Source organism: Sceloporus occidentalis, unplaced genomic scaffold (assembly GCF_023333645.1).
Source record: "Sceloporus occidentalis isolate IW3139 unplaced genomic scaffold, rSceOcc1.0.p SCAF_135, whole genome shotgun sequence".
In the NCBI taxonomy this organism is placed as follows: domain Eukaryota; kingdom Metazoa; phylum Chordata; class Lepidosauria; order Squamata; family Phrynosomatidae; genus Sceloporus; species Sceloporus occidentalis.
In genome coordinates this window covers 233,413-254,892 of record NW_028317115.1, presented here as the reverse complement: position 1 = coordinate 254,892, position 21,480 = coordinate 233,413, and the positions used below count along the sequence as shown (strand labels likewise).

Sequence of the window (21,480 nt, the reverse complement as noted above, 5' to 3'; positions counted from 1 at the left end):
ATATAATAAGATCTGTCCTGTTATTGTCATCCAACATTTGGACCACATTTTTAGTCACTGCTGCAGAAACGTTTTCATTTTTTTATTTTTTTTATATTCTATACTTCACTTTGCTTGCATTTTCCCAAAATATTTATGTCTGCACCTTATATCTACAAATGATATGCTTACCACATGAGCAGATTTATTATTAAGAACTTTTTTCTACTATCATCTTGAAACTATTTTTATAACTAGAAACATGCTGATAGCAGGATTTACATAATCCCCTCTTTCTAATATTTTAGGTTTGCAGTGTCTGCTTTTCATGGGTAACCGATAGCAGAATTGATTTAGATGACTACAAAGAATCTTGAAGAACATTGTTTTTCTAGGCTTATATTTCAGTAACGCCAAGCAAGTTGTGATAGGATGTCATCTCTTAAGCAGTTATGGAGATAACCAGATTACCTCTAACCAGGCCCGGACTGGCCATCGGGGGCCGGATTGATTTAGGGGCTGATGGAGCTGCAGCTCCAGGCCCCTACCTTAAAATAGGCCCAGTCAGGACCGAACTGACTGGGCCTATGCTGCCTCTACGGCCGCATTAACGCAGGGCATAAGGGGCACCTGCCCCTTAAGCCCGCCGCAACTGCGACCAGGTCCGCCACTCTATGTTTAAATTAAAACATCGGGGTTTGTTTTTTTTTACTTTATTTAACATCCTCCATGTTAAATAAAGTTTTTGTTAACTTTATTTAACATGGAGGATGTTAAATAAAGTTAAAAAACCCCCCCAATGTTTTAATGTAAGTGTGAGAATGAATGAATTAATAAATGTGTGGATGAATTGTGTGAATGCGTATGACAATTAATGAATTCATGTGTGGATGAATTGCTTGAATGATTTGTGAGACTGCATTAATGAATGTGTTAATGATTTGTGTGAATGAGTAAATGCAAAGATGGTACATGAAGGGTGGGCTTTAACAATAAATAAATAAATAAATAAATAAATATGGGCTGCTCGGGCTTAAATGCCCGGGCCTATTTTTTGTCCCAGTCCGGGCCTGCCTCTAACCTTCTTTAGTATGGAACATACTGTATGGCATGTTTCTTTGGCTAGGGTATAGCTAACATATGAAAACACCAAAGGCCAGAATATTTATGTATATTACAATAAAAAAACGAGCTATTGTTATTTGCATAATATGCACGTTTAATACATTTTTGTAAAGTTTGGTCTTTTTCTATATTGTTTTTCAACATTACTCCCCAGAGATGAACCCTTAGTAGGACAGCAAGATCAGGGACAGAAGCCCCAATTGGAGGTACACTTAAGTGGCTGAATAGAGTGAGCGTAATTCGAGGTCTTTCCTTCAACTAGATCTACAATGCACCATGCCTAGAGGCATTGAGGTATGAGTGAATTGTGCTATAGATGTTTGAACACACAGAGTCACTGTCCTCTGTCCTCTGTCCCACTGTCTTCTGTTGGAGACTGCCATGGAATAGAGTCCTCCTGTGTTAGGAGGTAAGAAGGAGTGCTTCATAAACTTGTGTAATGGTTCAGAATATAAACATAGCCATGTACGTATTTCATAAGAGTTTGTTTAAATGGCTTTTGCCAGATACCTCTAACGTAAAAGAGATGTGTCATGTTGGAAGCAGATGTGTTTGATTACAAATTGAGAAGTACTTAAAGAGTGGAACACACAAGTGTGAAGATAAAGTGGGATCCAACATCACAACTGCTCAGAATTTTTAATTGGGTTCAATTGGAGGAAAACAACAAAGAATTATGTTTTAAGTTCTTTGGAGTTTTTTTTGTTTATGTTTTTTGATATAACTGGAGGCAATTTACTTGGCTTTTCTAAGTGTTGTAAAACATAAATGAAATCAAAAAGTTGAAATAACGATGAAAATGCTTACATAACGTTATGACAAGCCAAGAACAACTCCATGGAACGCTACGCGCAGCCAGAGAGCGATATTCCTTCCAGATTTAATCATGCTTATGTTTGTAATGATCATTATCAAAATTACTGTATTCACAAGAATGTGCCAGGTTGGAGAGTCTAGGACCAAGCAAACAATCTTTGTGTGAGCAAAGCATGGCTTTTGCCGATGAGCCTATTTTTATTATACAGTGATTGTACACGGTATCGGAAGCCAGAAAATGTAGCTCTAAAATGTCCTGTTTTTTGGCTAAGATGAATAACATTATTTAGTTGAAATATTGAAGTCAAATTCTGCCACAACTAATCATTAATAGTATCATAGACCTTTCGGAACTGACATGTGGTTATTTATGATGGAAAGAAAAAATACAGTATTAGTAATATTTTCATCGAATGTACCTGGAATTCGTAAGGACATATTTCGCTGGTAAGAGATAGCATAGCTATCAAAAGATATTTCAATATAAGGTTTCTTGCTTGCCCTGTAATTTGAACATATAATTACAGGCCAGCTGGCATGCATCCAAAATGCATTTGATGAATTCCACCTAATCCCGACCATAATGACTAATAATATATATATATATATGGGACATCTGGATCAAATGTTATAGTTTTAACTTGCAAATTAATATTATGGCCCTTATTCTGAGCACCTTTACTACCTTTTCCTATCTTCTAGTGTATTTTGTTAGCAAATACTTGGTCCAAGAGAAACAGTCCAAAAACATGGTGGAGCGATTGCACTATAGCATCAATCTCATGTGAGAACCCAAAGCGCTAACAGCAGCTGTTGAATTGGATAATGGATTTGCTTTCTTCTAACATGTGTCGGGTGAACTCCTAGGTCCGATGGCATTTGGGCTGCAGCTGGTCCTAATAGTGTTCTCCTTAATGGAGTCACAGCACTTTGGTCTGGAAATCTGAATTTTTGGTCTGGAAGTCTGCATTTTTTTCCAATGAGCCTTTTTTCTCCATAAGAGGTCTTTGCTGCCAATCTTACATTATTTTATGATTAGCCTCTAACGTCTAACAGTAGACCGTGGAGGGTCATTCCTAAACATTGAGTAATCTGGAAAATCAGCAAAGACACATTGAAAGTGGGACACTTGTAATCAGGTATATTTATATATATTTATATTTGTATGCAGGATGTTGGCAGACTTGCATGAAACACAATTGTTGGCTTTATCAAAGGTTCCTAGATACAAAAAAAAAAACAAAACACACTGAAATTCTAGCTTGCATTTTACATTAACCCATTCTTGTTTTGACTCTGTTTATGCAAGGTCTCTTGATTTTCCCAATGATATAGAAAAATATTAAGCTTGGAGTGCTTGAGCTGCCTTAAAGCTGCTGGCCTTAAAGTGCCAGGACCAATTTTAATGACCAACATGGCCTTGTTCAATTGTATCACCATTCATGATATTTATTATATCACGCCATCCATCATATGCACTTTAACCCCTTCATTCCCCTATAGACCTACCGGGACGTCCAAAAAACGCCCACAAAGAAACCCCTATGGACGTCCCGGTACGTCCAGCCCTTCGTGCAGCGTCAGGGACACATCCCTGCCGCTGCACGGGAGATCAGGCTGTCGTTTGACAGCCTGGACTCCCCCCTGGCAGCAGAAGCCGGCATCGCCGGCTTTCTGCTGCCCGATCTACCGTAACAGCTTCCGGCATGAAAGCCGGTAAGCTGTTACAGTTGAAAGTGCCCGATTGCAGTTGCAAACGCGCGATCGGGCATTCCCTTCCGGAATGTCATCGGAGGACGTAACCCGGAAGGTCATCGGAGGACAGGATATCCCCTGCGGGGATATCCTGCCCTCCGATGAGGCACAGAGACGCTGCGATCTCTATGCAGGTCTGTGAGGACCTGCATAGAGATCACAGTGTGATCGGTGCAGGGGGATCGCGGGGAGGGGAGTGAGAAACCACCTCTCTCACTCCCCCTCCCGTCCTGAAAGAGAAAAGCAGAAAAAAAAAAAGTTAATTCATTCAAAAAATAATATTAAATAAATCATTAAAATAATAATATATATAATACAAAAAAAAATTATAATGTGAGCTGTGATGTCATTGTGACATCACTGGCATGTTCAGGAGGTCCCTAGGAGGACCTCTAACCATTTCTGTGTAAAAATAATATATAAAAAATAAAAAAAAATGTAAAAAAATTAAAATTTCAAAATAATTTAAAAAAAATATATAAAAAAAGATAATAAAAAAATTATTAAAAAACCTTACTTCCCATTGCCCTAGCATAACATCTAGCCAGTATAACCCTCCTGCCCCCGTTCACAACCCCCAAACCCGTTAAGCCATAGGCATAAAAATTATACAAAATTGTACACCTTATAGTATGCTCCCTGGTGCTGGGAAAGTCTGGAAAATCTATATAAATTAGGTATTTCTGAAATCAGGACACCTGAATTAATAAACTTGGAGGGGATTTTCCATCACTTTACCTAATTTTGTGAGGATTCAGAGGGAAAATGTAAAAAAAATTAGTTTATTTTTCTAATCTTCGCTAGTTTTTACTAAATTTCTCATTCTAAATTTTCAGCTAATCATCCAACTATGGTATCAAACGAAAGCTCTATCTCTCCTTGAAAAAAACAATATATAGTTTTATATGGGTACACTATTTACAGGAAAAGAGAATCATCGCTAAACCGACATACCCCAAAAATGGCGAAATTGCTCTGGGCTTTGAGGTACCAAAAACCCCTGGGATTGAAGGGGTTAAGGCAAAATTCTCAAAAGAACAAGTACAAACACTAATGTCCTGTGATCATACCATACCGTTGGTCATTACCCCGGTCCTACTGAAGTATGGTATATGGAAGCTGATAGACTCTCCATATTTAGTAGAAATATATGTGAGTACCTGTGATGTTAGAGAGAAAAATCCTAGCATCACTACTTAAATTTCTCTACTGAAATGTGTATTATTGCATCACAAGGAACATTTCATTGGTCTCGCTGCACAGATTACTGGAGCTCCAAGCCGTTATCATAAAGTTTTTAAAACAATACACAGAATGTCTATAAAACATAATCATTTGATAAATGAATTTCATAACTCGTCACACATGAAAATACATGTCTTTTTGTACGTCATCTCATGACCTCCACACAATCAATCTTTTGAAACTAATTTGGATTCCTTTTGACTTTACATGAAAATATGTACAAAAAACATTGCACTTTGCCAAACAGAGGAAAAAAAGCATATCTTTATTAAGTCCATATTAAAAATGATCGCAGAGCATCTGAGGCAAAGTCCTTTACTTGTCCTCACTTGTCTGATAAATAAACAAAAGCTTTGACAAACCATAGAGTTCTTTCCTTGGCACTTTATAAATAAAGTATAATAATAATAATAATAATTTCCTTGAGTATTTCCCTTAAATATTGCCCCATTTACACTTGATATCGATTCTACCCCTGCAGGTAGTGCTGTGTCAAACGTTTATAGAAATGAATCTTGATTATATGTCATATAAGCAAATTATCTCTAAACAGTGCAGAAGCACACTACTTGGTGAATTTGTTATTTTCTAATATGATTGGATCAAAAAGAAAAATAAAGGCTAGAATTCTTATTGTCTATAATGCTGCTACACAAATAGGTTTATATTATGTTTTACCACAATGTTCTAGGTTGTTAAAATACTTCTTGTTAGACATTTTGCCTTTTTAACATGGTTGGGCCCAGAGATATATTTGCAAACATCTTAATGAGCAGGGGACAGGTGAACGAGCTGACATCACAGCTTCATTAGTAAGGAGCGTTGATGGGTGCAGCGATCTATTTCAGACCAGAATCTGTGTGCTTCCTTGGGTTGAGTTCTCCTGGCAACCCTTCCCACCCATGCTGTCCATATGCCCCAAATACACAAGTAGAGAGGCCCAGCCATCCTCAAATGAGGTCCTCTCCTCCTGGTCCTCTAGTGAGAAGAGGTGGTTTCACCACCGAGACAGCAGGTAGAAGCACTCCATGCAGATTTGATGGATGCGGGACACCTTCTGCCATTTGAATGGAGGGCACAACAGCTAGTATATTTATTAAAACACCCAAATACACACGCTGTGAAGGGGTACAGGTGTACAGTTTTCAGCTTATTGTGGTATTTTAATCCATTTTAATGTAATATCTACCCAAAAGCTGGCCGTACTGTTACCCATTCTCCTTTATCTGAATGTGCAAAATCTGTTTTCTTTTAGAGCTGTGTTTGGACGGCTGATGTAGCCTCATCTAACCTGTGAGACTGCACATACATGAAGGCTATGGAAGACATACACGAGATACAGTACCTATTAATTTAAATTAGATCAAGGCATGCATCCTCACAACACATACATTATTTCTGTGCATTTGTGTTCTGTCGGCTGCCTTTCTTACTTTTATTTCGTTCCAACTCTGCGGGATTGCCTTTTACATGACATGTTAGTTAAACTAGACATACTTTCCAGCAGTATAGTATAGATCAGGGCTTCCTTGTGTTAAGCACTTTGGGGCTGTTTGCCACTATAGTTCCATACCTGCCAACACTTCCAATGACCAAAAATGGGCACTTTTTAAAGGGTTGCTGATAATGGCTTGGCTGGGCGCAAGGGTTTACAAAGCTGTATTAATACAATAATGGCAGAGACAAAGATTTCCTGTCCTGCCCAAATAGTCCCTTGGTTCTCTAGCAGTCTATAGCCTCTACATGCAAACATGGGTAGCAGTAAGAGGGTACTTATTTATCGCGATAGCTCCACGGCAGCTCAGGCCTGCAGGATGACAACTAGTGGTCAGGGTTGTCTTTCAAACCTTTCATACTGACATGCAGAATAGCAGAATTTTGTTTTAAACACATACACACATACCTTTGCCCATGTATCCTAAATCAATCAACCCATCTCTTGAGGCCACCCCTGTTGAAGCCCAATGTTGATACACATTTGACGAGGATCATTTCAGCTCCAAGGTACCTTTTTCCAGATAGCACACCATTGTTGGGATTTGGTAGATTGATCGACAAAATGTGAATTTTAGGTTACAGAACATTTAAAGGCCATAGGCTTTAAACAGAGACTTTACTTTATGGATTCCTTAATGGACTGATCAGCATAGTGTGTAAGAACTTCTGAAGTACAACAACATTTGTAACTTAGGAGATAATTACAGTTGAAAGCTACTGTTGCAATTTGTTTTGTTGGTTTGCAAAAGATGTACTAATAATTATTTAATTAGTATGCAAATTATGATATTTTTTTTTTGAATATGATATTTTCAGGGTGGCCTGTCTTTGGTCTAGGGAAGTTTTCCAGAGCCTGTCTTAGCTATGTCTGGCAGGGAGGTTAGTGAGTGTTTAGCGTGGTCCACCGAGGCCAACAAAGTATAGCCAGAGAGGGCTCCAAGGCTTTATTTTATGATTTTTTTAATGGTTTTTCATGTGCACCTGTAAATAAAAACATACATTTTGCTATGAAATCGGTGTTCCTGGGCCTCATTGTTCTAGAGGACTGTGCTTAAGACCCTAAAAAGTGACCTTTATGACCTGAGAAAATGTGCAGATTATGTAATTAGCAGTGTATAGTTAGTATCCGAATGTATGTTCAATGCCTATACTGTTTTTATATATTAGATATTTTTTTTTATTTTAGAAAGGCTTTACGGTATATATCAATTTACTGTGACTTTATATAACAATTGCATCTTCTCTATTCAGTATACTATAGAACATGAAGATAAATGAAACATTAATAACCTAACCTTTGATCGTTACATTTACATTAAGAATGCTGACTCGCAAAAAGACATAGAGATAATATAAATGAAGTAATATTTGTTTAATTTACAAACATCAGTCCAGATAAGATAAAGTACACTGTATTATACATGGACACCTAATTGTTCTGTAAATAATAAAATAAAAAAAGAGCGAACATGTTGAACAAATGGCTGTATTTGTACAGAATGCCTGGGTTTCTTGTTTTTTTCTTTTATTTTAGGTAAAGGAGAGCACAGTCCACTAAAAACCATTTCCAAATGTATATGTATTTTAGCAGCAACATATTAACATGGGGAATCACAGGGTATTGTAGTAGTTTTATTGCAAGAAGAAGAAGAAGAAGAAAAAAATCACAGTTTTTGGCACAATTTCCTGCTCTAGAATAAGGGTAAATTACCAGGGAAATATGAATTTGTAATTTCCTAAACTCTAGTGTCATTTGTATTCTTACACACAATTTTAGTTGTAGGTAAATATATATATTTATTTATATTATTTGTAGGGAAAAAAATTACTTCCAGATACTTTAGTCCAACAAAAAAGACACTTTTTCTATTGTACACTTGTTACCATCTTGGGAAAAGATGCTGTTTTGAAGAAAACGAGAAAGTTTCTCTGACAAAGCATCGCCCAAGAATATATGCTACGTTAGTACTATTATAAAACAAAGAAACATTTTGAGTCATTTTTGTCTTTCCCAAAATAGAAAAATATCAAGAGAAATATAAATTAATATATATTAAAGCATAAAAAAAAAAAACTGTAAAAAGGGGGGGACCTAAACACGTTAAGAATGTACTTCAATACAATAAATACGTCTCATTCCATTGCTTATAAACTTTTAAGCACTTTTTTCCTAATTAGAAAACTAACAAAGTTTTTTTTTTTCTTCTCTAACGGTCCACTTGAATTTTTATATTACAAAAAAGAAAAATAATACTGGAAAAGGGTTAAATGAACACTTGTGTAAGTTTCCTTGTGCTATCTGTAACATTAACATCAGAACGTTAATACAGGCTAATGTTCAGTCTTAATTATGGTTCTTCTTTTTTTTGTGGAATGTGCATAATTCCTTAACATGGTTAAGCTGTTCGGCCAGGATGTGCCAACTTTATTAGGTTAAAAAGTCACAGTTTTTTGATCCGTCAATCATATGCGTTTCCTTTGCTATAACAGCGTGGGTTTTCCAATCTCTTTAACTGAAAAACGCTGATATGCCGTAACCAATAAGCCTCTTTGTGGACGCCATTTTTCCATAGAGAACAAAACTTTTCAGAGCAGATTGTTTCATCCATATCAACAGCAGTTTTAAGTCTCCTGATGAAGTGATATCTTCATTCATGTTCATGTTCCAGCGGCAGCTCCTCGTCATTTTGAGAAGTCTTAGTTTAAGCCCGGCCTTTTTTTTTTTTTTTATTTGCTTTTTTTTTAGCAAGTGAAAAAAAATCTCTTTGCTTTCTTAATAAAAAATAAGTCTGTTTCTGTATTTTACAATATAATTCCAATATTTCCACTATGAAGCTTTAATTAGTCCAACACGGTCAATAGGTATACAACAAAAGACTTGTGACGCTACATACTTAGGAAGGGCACATTGTACAGCCACATTTAATGACTTTCTCAACTTCGTCCACAAATGAAGAACCATCTGTGCATTCAAAGGCGTATTTCCGTCGCTTGCTCCTCAGTGGTCCACAACACTGGCCATTTGAGCATCCACCCTTGCACTCTAATCTCGATACCTTCTCGGTCGTCTGGCAAGCTGCATAACCTTGCTGCTTTTGGTAGAAATCTCTGATCCGTTCCCCTCGACAAGAGATTTCTGAAAACAAAATCAAACATTCTTAACAAACAATATTGGTTTTTGATATTGTTTCAAAGCTTGGAATTGATGCAGACGACACACATTCTGGCTTTTTTTTTTTAGGAAAATCGCATTGCCTGCGAGCAATAAATACAAAACTATTACAGTGACAACAAAATTGGATCCCTAAATCTTTTCTTTGAATGCGCAAATACACATACACTGTTCTCAGTCTGAACAGCTGGATCTGTTTACATCAGGGAACTGTTTCAGAGAGCATGCAGTTTAATTTATTAGACCCCCAGCTCGATATTATTCAATCTACTCCTTAATACACAAACTACATTCTGCTAGCTTCATAAATTACTGAAGAATAAGCTGGCTAAAAATGAGCCATCTATTAATCACTACCCTGGCCACGTTCTCCCCTGTCCACAATAACGCTGAAAGCAAAAATAAAAAATTTTCAGAGGTTAAATAAAAAAATCAGAAAGGGAAGATGCTGATAGATGAAGAAGGAAGGAGACACTAGAATGAGAGGAAGCAAAGGTAAAGATATACGTTTGGGAGTCCGGGTCTTTTAACCATCTCACCTGTGAAACGCGCTTTGACAGATCAATGGCAGCTGAAGGGTGAAAAGCACAGTTTATGATAAAGATAAGAGAAGAAGATAAGAATATTGGTAAATGCCAGAAGGTCAGCATTGGTGTTAAGAACACGCTAAAGTATTCAGGAGAAAAGTTTAGGAAAATATAGATGAAAAAAATAATATTTTAAACCACGGATGGCGAGAAGCATTTTTTGGAAAAAAAAGAAAAACAAAAATAAATTATTTATTGCTGAATGACTTCTATGTTTTCCAATGTTTTAATAGGCAGTTCTATATGAGTTATATCATTTTCTGTTTAAATTTCTTTTTTCTAGTTAAGGAGGATGATATAAAACTTCAACATTTACTCATTAACCAATGTTATCTTTTACTTGCAGATACAGCACTTAAATAGTTCTTAGATAGTCCAGCTGCAGTATGAGGTCTTTCCTTTTGGTGGCGCTGTTTGCCATTGTGTGGTACAAGCAATTCTATGTTTCATTCAAATGTGCTTAATAGCTTAATGTGAACTGCGGAACTGCCAGTTCTCTAACCGAAACATCTTTGTCATTTGTCTTTGTCATGTGATGGTGCTCTCTGCGGGGAAAGAATTGAGTGTAGATGGAGACCTGCAACATGTGCCAAGGACGTGGCAGCACATAAACTGCAATAATAATAATAATAATAATAATAATAGTAATAATAATGGCAGCCGGGCACATGCCTTGGATTTTTGATGGTTTGACTAGGAGTCTTAGGGCTTTTATTCCATGGGCAGATTCACATGGTCACACAATCTGGAGCTGATTCCTACACTTTATAATCTAATTTAATTATATCTGAGTATCCCAGGTGGTGCTTTGCCCACTGGTATATAACCTTATAATAGTCAATCACAGAGATGCCATTGTATTAACTATGTAATGGCGGCAATCAAAAGGTTATAATAACTGCTGTTATAAAACCCATGACCCAAGGAGGAAAATGTGTTCTGAATAATGTAACCTGTATTCAAGCAGGGATTTGAATACAGGTTACATTATTCAGAACACATTTTCCTCCTTGGGTCCTGGGTTTTATAACAGCAGTTATTATAACCTTTTGATTGCCGCCATTACATAGTTAATACAATGGCATCTCTGTGATTGACTATTATAAGGTTAATATTTGACAGACTTGACCCTGGTCTCTATGGCATTGGTAATACATTTTACGATTCAGTTTTTGTGCTTTTCACTCCAAAAATCATAAATTAACCAGTTATGTTATTAACAGTATGGAAGATATATCAGATGAGACAGCGCCTCTTAGATGTGCTATATAAATATAACATATCGGAATAATACATTTCATTAAAATAGCGTGCCCATGTACACTAAGTACTTTGGGGATTTATTTACCTTTATCACAGAGGTCTCCAGTAAAGCCGCTGTTACACTCGCAATAGGCTTTTCCTAGGCCGGAAAGCCTGCATTTGCCATGTTTACACTTGAGAGACTGGCACGGGCTATGCTGATCTTCACTTTCATCACAAAGGACGCCGCCATAGCCTTGCAGACATTTACAGCTATATGAAAAAGCATTAATTGGGAGGCAGGTTCCATGGATACATCTACAGGTAAAGAGAGACAACATTACAATATTACAATTCTGTGTAGAAATACTCAACATGACAGATGGCACAATAAATGTGTTTTAAATATGGGAAAAAAGAACACTCCCTTACGAAAAAATTACTGCAGTTTTTCTGAAGTAATACTGCAGTTTTTTGGACATGAAAAAACTGCAATACTGCACTTTTACTGCAGTATTACTGCACATTTACTGCAGTTTTACTGCATTTGTACTTCACTGTACTGCAGTACATTGAAGTACAACTGCAGGTTTGCAATATAAAAAAAAAAAGTGCAGTAAATGTGCAGTAATACTGCAGTAAAAGTGCAGTATTGCAGTTTTTTCATGTCCAAAAAACTGCAGTATTACTTCAGAAAAACTGCAGTAATTTTTTGTAAGGGCTATAATATATATATTTTTATTTTTTTAAGAAAGCCAGTCATAATCTCACTATTGATAAAGTTAATATTCAAAGCACCCACTTTTACTTTTAGCGGCACGAATACAAAAACGTAAAGTGCTTCCATAATGTGCTGTGGTCTGTTTTCTTCCCCAGTCTGTCCTGGGTTTGTTTACTTCATGTAAACTATGGGCTGTGGTTTATTCACTCAAAATGGAAGTCAAGATGTGGGCCACGGTATCCAAGTATTAAATGGTTAAATTTAGCAGACTAGAAAACATTGCATAACACATCTGGAAAACATCTTTATGGAGTCAAACTACTAGTCTCGCTCTACCAATACTCCCTCTTCAGAAATGTTTTAAAGAATTTCACACCCTTCCTTAGAATTATAATAAACAAACAAATTGTCTCCATCTATATTTTGTCATTGTGCCAGGATGAACATATGTGCAAGGTACGGCAGACATCTTTCAGCTGGGAACTGTCAAAACAGCATAAATTGGGGGGGGGGGGGGGAGCGAGACACACTAATTCAAATGTGCCAAAAAAAGGAAAAAAATGAAGATAGGAAACAGCGCATGCCAAAACACTGAAATCAGACGATATTCTTAAGAGATAAGAAGAGGGTGCATGACAGATAATGCCTTGGCTGTGAGAATATTGGTTGATAAGATTGATGGAAGCACATCATTGCATTCAAGATTTATGATTGACTTGGTAGGATATATAACTACGTAAGTTCTGCGGTAGATCTGTATACCAATAAAACCCATCCAATATATGGCTATTAGTTTCTACTTGCTTCACACGCAGACAACTTAATACACTTTGGTAGACAAGTAAAGGAAAAGCGACACATGGAATAAAGAGAAATTGATGCACACGCATGTTATTCTCCTTTTCAGATGATTTATACATACTTGTAGCAAATGTATAGGTTAAATGCTATTTTGCACACAACCGAAATCCTCCGATTGCAGCTATGTGGCCCGCTTGCCCGCAGGTTTGTGGCAGGACAGTTCGGCTAGACAATTATATTGTTAATGGGGCTTTGATTGCAGTGTTACGTGTGATATGTTCAATTTAATATTCCCTCCAATTCAGAAATACACATTTTGTGCAACGCGCTTTACAAGCTTTCCGTTCTAGGGTAGCCATGCTTGTTTTCGCATCTGCTTAGAGCCTCTGAAGACACGGTGTCTGATTAAAGCTCTAACACTTGAAAGATGCATTGCCGTCATGCAAGTAACCATTTCTTTCAACAAGAAATCCCGTTTCTGTAACAATTTTGGTGTTTTCCGTGTTTACCAATTCACAAGTATTGAACCAATAAAATCTACATAGCAATCTGACGTTCATAGGAGAAGTATTATCGAAACAAGCACTAAACATGCAGGATATTATGATAAACATGATTTTTCTGATTTCAAAAAAAAAAAAAGATCTTACTTATTTCCAAGACATGGGTCACTCGACTGCTGATCACAAAGCTGCCCCGTCCACCCTCCTTCACATTCACAAGAGAAGCCGGACTGACTGGTCGTTACGCAGGTCCCATGAACGCAGACATTTTTGTGGCAAGGCTCACACCCCGGGAGGATTCCTGCTTGTAGATTAAACTTTTTAAAGTCTTGTAGCTCGTTGTTAATGTACAAGTTACGGATGCAGCCTTGGAAGTTCGTTCCGTTTTGTCCAGGAGACTGACGAAGAAGCGCAATATTATTTTTCACAGGCATTCCTGAAAAAAAAATAATTATGATATATTTAATTGTATTATTATTTACAGCAACTGATTAGAAACAAAGAAAAAAAGGTATTAGCAAAAACTACTGAAATATATGAAAGGTAAATGTTTTTTATTCTTTTTCTGTAGCGATTCTGGTTAAACAGTCAAGCTCTAACAGGCTTAATAATGTTGATCTAATCTCAAAGCTAATTTTTATATCATTTTTTAACACAATTTCTCGGCTTCTGTGGAAAGCGTTATAGTCTCCCGCATTAATAGATAGACATATTAGAGGAACAAGCAAGGGTTAACATATAGAAAACCATTCATGCCATTACCTCACTTTCTGATTAAGCTATCTACTCTGAGAACGTCTACCCCAATGGATCAATAAATTTCAACAGAAGTCTGAAATGTGCCCTAGAGGTCAAAACGGTTCTTAATCAAAATGACATATTTTAAATAAACTTGGCTCTTATCAGGGACATAGCAAACAAATATATTTTACCTCCTACATAAAGTGGGGAGTCAAAGCTCAGGGATGACTGCTTTGACAAATTAGTAATGGATTTCGGACTCCCTCCATCGACGATTAGGGACAAGGTCTGATCCAGGCTTATTAATTCCACAACGTGAAAATTGCCATCGTTTATGGTCTCGACGCTGGAAAACAAGACAAATAAAATGATTGTTAGCCTTTCCAACGACAATCTTTCATTTTTAATTAAAACCAACTTATAATGTGAATCAATAGAGCACCTGAAAGTATTAACCAAAAGCTTCAGATGATCTTAAAGCCAAAGATTTCTAGTCTCAAGCACTAATTCCTAATACACTGACAGCCAAAAGGCTCTGTTGAGGATCATTCGAATTTATTAAGTTCTACCACTGGATAATGCTGATTTATTCAGCCATTCACCAATGGTGTTGGTACAAAGACAATGCAACTAATCAAGAAAGACAGGGCTTCTCTTCTTCTAAAGATAATTTACTTGTTTCCCTAAAAGGAGAAGAATTACTGCCTGGGAAGCTGTCCTCGCTCTGTTAAAAAAAAAAGCTGTAAGGCACAAAGTGTTATGACTTCTATATGTGGGCTTCCAAGGGCATTTTAATGGAATAGCAGTTAAATGTAATAGAAAGAGCAATAATTATTCCAGTTGTCATCAGGACATCAGGTTAAAATGAAGTATCTGCTAAGGTAAATTTGCTTAACAAAGTAGAGAGTGCTATTAATGGTTTGTCCAACTAGAGCAGGGGTGGGCAATTAATTTTCCCATGGGGCCACATGAGAAATTGGAATGGTTTTAGAGGGCCAGACCTCTACAAACTACAAACTCCGAAGCCTTGTCCATTTTGTTAACTTATGTGCTGTTTAATAAAGTTATTCAAGCCTACGTCATTGGTAGAGGTGCTTGAATAAGTAAGGCCTGAATAACTATTAGCACAGCACAGAAGTGAACAAAATGAACAAGGCTTCGGAGTGCATACCGTATTTTTCGCTCTATAAGACGCACCTGCTGATAAGACGCACCTAGATTTTAGAGGAGAAAAAAAAGGAAAAAATATTTTGAGCTAAAAAATGGGCTAAAATATTTATTACAATAACTGAATAAGCTATGAACACAGTAAGACACACGCAGTAAGACACACACAGACACAGTAAGACACACACAGACACAGTAAGACACACACAGACACAGTGAGACACACACAGACACAGTAAGACACACACAGACACAGTAAGACACACACAGACACAGTGAGACACACACAGACACAGTAAGATACACACAGACACAGTGAGACACACACAGACACAGTAATACACACACAGACACAGTAAGACACACACAGACACAGTGAGACACACACAGACACAGTAAGACACACACAGACACAGTAAGACACACACAGACACAGTGAGACACACACAGACACAGTGAGACACACACAGACACAGTGAGACACACACAGACACAGTAAGACACACACAGACACAGTAAGACACACACAGACACAGTGAGACACACACAGACACAGTAAGACACACACAGACACAGTAAGATACACACAGACACAGTGAGACACACACAGACACAGTAAGACACACACAGACACAGTAAGACACACACAGACACAGTGAGACACACACAGACACAGTAAGACACACACAGACACAGTAAGACACACACAGACACAGTGAGACACACAGACACAGTAAGACACACACAGACACAGTAAGACACACACAGACACAGTGAGACACACACAGACACAGTAAGACACACACAGACACAGTAAGACACACACAGACACAGTGAGACACACACAGACACAGTAAGACACACACAGACACAGTAAGACACACACAGACACAGTAAGATACACACAGACACAGTGAGACACACACAGACACAGTAAGACACACACAGACACAGTAAGACACACACATACACAGTGAGACACACACAGACACAGTAAGACACACACAGACACAGTAAGACACACACAGACACAGTGAGACACACACAGACACAGTAAGACACACACAGACACAGTAAGACACACACAGACACAGTGAGACACACACAGACACAGTAAGACACACACAGACACAGTAAGACACACACAGACACAGTGAGACACACACAGACACAGTAAGACACACACAGACACAGTAAGACACACACAGACACAGTAAGATACACACACACACAGTAAGACACACACACACAAACACAGTAAGACACACACACACAGTAAGACCTCCCTCCCTAACCCCCCTTCTCAGTATCTCCCCTCTAACTCCCTAACCCCCCCTTCTCAGTATCTCCCCTCTAACTCCCTAACCCCCCCTTCTCAGGATCTCCCCCCCCGCCCCGGTCACTTACCTTAAACTCCTGTGTTGGAAGCGTGAGGCGTTTGTCTCGGGTGCCGGCGCTTCACTGCTGATCGCCGGCGTCTGACGTCATATGCCGGCGCCCAGCGTAAAGCGCCGGCACCCGAGACAAACGCTTCCAACACAGGAGTTTAAGGTAAGTGACGGGGGGGGACACCGGACTCATTGGTGAGTCACCAGGACACTCTTTGCGGGCCGGTCCGAGCTATTCAGCGGGCCGGATGTGGCCCGCGGGCCGTGCTTTGCCCAGGTCTGAACTAGAGCAACACCTGTGGGCTACAGTCGTCATCCTGAACACCTCCCCAACACCTTAAATGATCCCGCATGGGCAAAATTTCAGAAGAAGCAAAAAAAAAAAAACAAGAATCCATTGCAGATGGGTAAACACAAAGAGAACAATCTGGAATTCATCTACAATCCCATACTGTGTTGGATTATTATGTTTATAGCTAGGTTTGTGATTTAGCAGATTTGTAAACAAGAGTGAGTGTCCGTTGCCTTTGCCTGCAGAATTCTCACCAACAGACATGGGGGATTGAGGTTAACCAGTTATGCTTGGCTTCTATTTGATTGTGTTTATGTTCTAAGACCTGGGAACCCTCATTTATACTACAAGGTCACACACAATAAAATACTTTAGCGAATTCTAGAGATGGAATCTCTAAACGTTATCTCCATATTGTTTTTTTTTGCTTTCTTCTCACTCACTGCCAGAAAAAAACAGCCACTCGCTCAATGCCGGTTGAGCCAGATCAGCCCAGTGTTAAAACTGACAACATTGGTTACCATACCAATGAGCTATGGTATTATTGTACACATTAAGGATATTTATACCCTTTCGTTTTATACACTTTCACGGTGAGTTATCATTATTGTGAGGTTCATACAAACTTTGGAGCTAGGAAGAAAAAGTGTTTGTGCCTCTGCATAAAGCAGTTTAGTCGATCACATTTTGGCTTTCAAATATTTTGATCCACGTTGGGTAAAGTATATAATCAATTAAAAATAACTGATTGAAATGAGGAGTGTCCACACATAAATGACAGTATTACCTGTAGATGGCAGAAGCTGGAGAAGTCCCACTGTCATAACTAACGCGTACCCTGCCCCGATATAACTCTACGGATACATGATCCTTATCTCCTTTATAAAGTAGAATTCCACTTTCTTCGTTGGTGGCAACCTGTTGGGGCAACAAAAACTATAAACCAAACGAAATGCCAACACACCACAAGATCATAACATTACTGTCACGATCCCGGCCGGAGTACGGTCCGGGGGGACTCACCGCGTCGCGCTCCCGTGCGGAGTGCGTCGCCCGAGTACCCGCGGCGTCACAGCCCCGTCCAGGACGCGTCGCGGGTACTCGGTACTTACCCCTCCCGGGAAGATCCAGTGGCACAGGGTCCTCTTCCGCGGCGGTTCACAAGAATGAACCGCCGCACAGTGATGGACACCTACGGTGTCACAGGACACGCCCCCCTGTCAATCCTCTACCCCTATGGAGGAGAAACACGTCCATTGGACGTCATCATAGTTGGGGGCGGGATCTGGAAGGGCGGCAGGTTTAAAAGCAGAGCACTGACACCAGTTCAGTGCTCAGTTGTTTTTACAACTAGCTGCTGTATCTACCTGGTGTTTACCTGTCTATGTTGATTCCTGTTACCGACCTTGGCTTGTATTCTGACCACGTTACCCTCTCAGCTCCTGACCCGGCTTGTTTTGACCATTCTCTGCCTGCTGCCTGTTACCGACCTTGGCTTGATTCCTGACCACGTTAACCTCTCAGCTCCTGACCCGGCTTGTTTTGACCATTCTCTGCCTGATACCTGGTACCGACCTCGGCTTGATTCCTGACCTCGTTTACTTCTCTGCTCCTAAACCTGGACTATCTGACTAAGAAGAGACAGGTCCGTTTGTTTCCTGCATCCTGGTTTCCACACCTTTGCACACGTAACAATTACTTAATTATCCTAGATCATAGAGGTACAATGTCACAAGGCATGGACAACCAGATCTTACGATGCTGCATATGTTAAGGATGGTGAGCCTCTAGGCTAACTGTCATTCATAGACACCATAAGGTCTTTGTAATGTCTTCTAATTCTTTTTACACAATAAATGTAATGCCCTTGGCAACTTAACTCATGAGTTAGACCTGGTTTTGACTGTTGTCCTATAAATGATTTTGGGGACAAAGGTAGGCAAATGACAGCTTGTGGAAGTGCACAAATGGGGCATGTGGACAACTGTCCGTCACAAAGCCTGTTGTTGCCTCAAACCCTAGTGAAATGTAATTATGGAGAAACACTTTAATAAAAAGATAATTACACATGCTGGCAGATTTGTACATATAGAATCTGTCGATTCGTCGGACATTTCATCTATTTTTTCATGTAGTTTCATGGAGCAGCATGAAATGTATTTTCTTCGGTGCTAACCTATATCAACATCTGCATTATGTTAACAGAGAAACAGATTTCTGGAACAGCAACAAAGGATCCAATTTTATGAGGAATTTCAATGTGTTCTACTTATTAAAAGTTCTCCATTCTGCCGCAAATATTCATACCTAAATAACCATTTTATTGTGACACAGAAGTATGCACCAAGCTGATGTATGTTACGAGTTCACACATGGGAATGGTGATTTATATTGTTTTCTGCTGCAGCATGTTATATATAGAGAACAATAGAGTGTTAATAAAAAAAAAAACAGTCAAAGGTTTGGGGTCTTTAGTTGAAGGCAATACTTTTCATTGGACAGACATAGAAGAAGACATAACAATACAGAAGCTTTCAAAGGCTCAGAGATCACTCCTTCAGATGGAAGATCTGAAATATGGCAGCAGCAGAAGAGACCTGCGAGGTCCTGAAAGCTTCTGAACCTTTATATCCTTTTCTGTTTTGGTATAAACTTTTACTGAAGACTCCAGACTTGTAACAAGGACTTGTAAATCCAAAATAATTGTTTTCACCCAAGGAAAGATCTGCAGCAATTTCTCACCTGTAGTGTGATGTTTGTCTGAGGCCGGATCTTTGTTGAAGGGATTTGTAAGAATGAATCTTTGTTGACAATGTTTACGCTGGTTAGTTTATCACATTTGGTTCCCTGATAGCCAGGCATGCACTGGCACGAAGGCTCCATGCCCTTCACAATGCACTGGGCTCCGTTTTGACAGTCAAAATTGTCACAGGGACTAGTGCGAGGTAGGACCATCGGCGGAGAAAACTCACAGAACAAACCGCTGCAAAAACAAATGAAAGTAATGAATCATTAAGCAGTAACATTATAATAAAGCCTACAAATGAAGAGACCTCCGAGGTGCCAAAAGCTTATGTAACTTATGCAAACGAGCTTACCACACATTTTATAAAGCTATCTGTACCTGAATCCGTCGGGGCAAATGCATGTGTAGCCGTTAACTGCATCTATGCAGCGACCTCCGTTCCGGCATTTGTTGTTCTCACAGTCGTCGTAGTCGATGTCACAGTGTTCCCCGATATATCCAGGGGTGCAGTCACATCTGATTAACAGAAAGACAACGTCACCATAACATTTCACAACTACTTATGTTCCTTTATAGTCGGCTGATAATGGAGGATAATATTGCCAGTGGGGATTTTTTCTGAAATATGCACAATAAGCATTAAAATTATACCTAATCTACACAGATTCCATAAAACACTGCTTTAGAGACTAAAAATGAACCACCTTGAAAGGGCCAAATACGTGAACTGTCCTTTCAGATTTACGCTAAAGACTCACTTGTATCCCTTGTCTGTAAGGATGCATTTTGAATCGTGCTGGCAAGGATTGACGTCTTGAGCACAGAAATCCAGCTTTTCTTCACAAAGTTCTCCTGAAATATAATTAGATTTATAGAATTTAATATAATACATTTAACTTTATTTATGGTGTATTAGATTTCCACGTGCAGCCCCCAGCGTGCATCGACTCACACGAGATGTACCGGCCAAGCCACCCTGCTCTCTCATCTAAGAAACACTGAGTGTGAGCGTTAGTGTTAGAGTCAGTGGGTGTGTGTTAGTGTATGTTGTTGGATAGTGTGTGCAAATATACAAGAGTGTGGTGTGTGTGTACGGTGTGTTACTGTATGGGATTTCAATAAGTGTGTATATTGAGAATTAGTGCTAGAGTGTGTCTGTATCGGTGTATGGTGTGAGCATGCCTGTGTATGAGTGTATGGGGTTAGCATGCCTGTGTATGAGTGTATGGTGTTAGCATGCCTGTGTATGAGTGTAAGGTGTTAGCATGTGTTACTATAACATGTTAATATTTGTGAGCATATAATGTTAGCATGTATGTGTGTTAGTATTTGGTGTTAGTATGTATGTGTCAGTGTATGGGTGTCAGCGAATGATCTTATCGTGTGTTTGTGTGTCAGCATATGGTGTTGGAGTATCAGGGGGAAGTCTAGGGAGGAAGAGCAGGAGGTGTCCTAGGGGTCCTAGGTGTTAAGCATGTACTGGGCTCAAATATTTCTGATAGCGATGTTGCCCATATTACCAATTGATTGATGAAGCAGCGCGTCACATTTTAAATATGTTCTTTGCTAACGACCGCTGTGTTTGTTATTCAATGCATACTATTATGCAGGGAAATCCTTAAGACGGATTGAGCACACAGACAAACATTAGGTTGTAAAAGATCTTGCACTGTATTTCATCTCAGACCTCAGATTAGAGACAT

The 21,480-nt window shown here is 38.8% G+C and overlaps 1 protein-coding gene across 4 annotated transcripts in view; it reads right to left on the bottom strand.

Moving 5' to 3' along the window:
• Positions 1-9,311: 9,311 nt before the first annotated feature.
• Positions 9,312-21,480, bottom strand: part of LOC149281319 (slit homolog 2 protein-like) — a 146,592-nt gene continuing 134,423 nt past the window's right edge. For all 4 annotated transcript variants that reach the window (XM_089499421.1, XM_089499423.1, XM_089499422.1 and 1 more), the window contains 8 exons: positions 20,536-20,629; positions 20,156-20,293; positions 19,774-20,014; positions 17,819-17,949; positions 14,376-14,530; positions 13,591-13,879; positions 11,525-11,736; positions 9,312-9,553 (listed from right to left, as the gene is read on the bottom strand). In XM_089499421.1, the coding sequence (XP_089355547.1) occupies positions 9,312-9,553; positions 11,525-11,736; positions 13,591-13,879; positions 14,376-14,530; positions 17,819-17,949; positions 19,774-20,014; positions 20,156-20,293; positions 20,536-20,629 (1,502 nt within the window). The remainder of the gene's footprint in view (positions 9,554-11,524; positions 11,737-13,590; positions 13,880-14,375; positions 14,531-17,818; positions 17,950-19,773; positions 20,015-20,155; positions 20,294-20,535; positions 20,630-21,480) is intronic.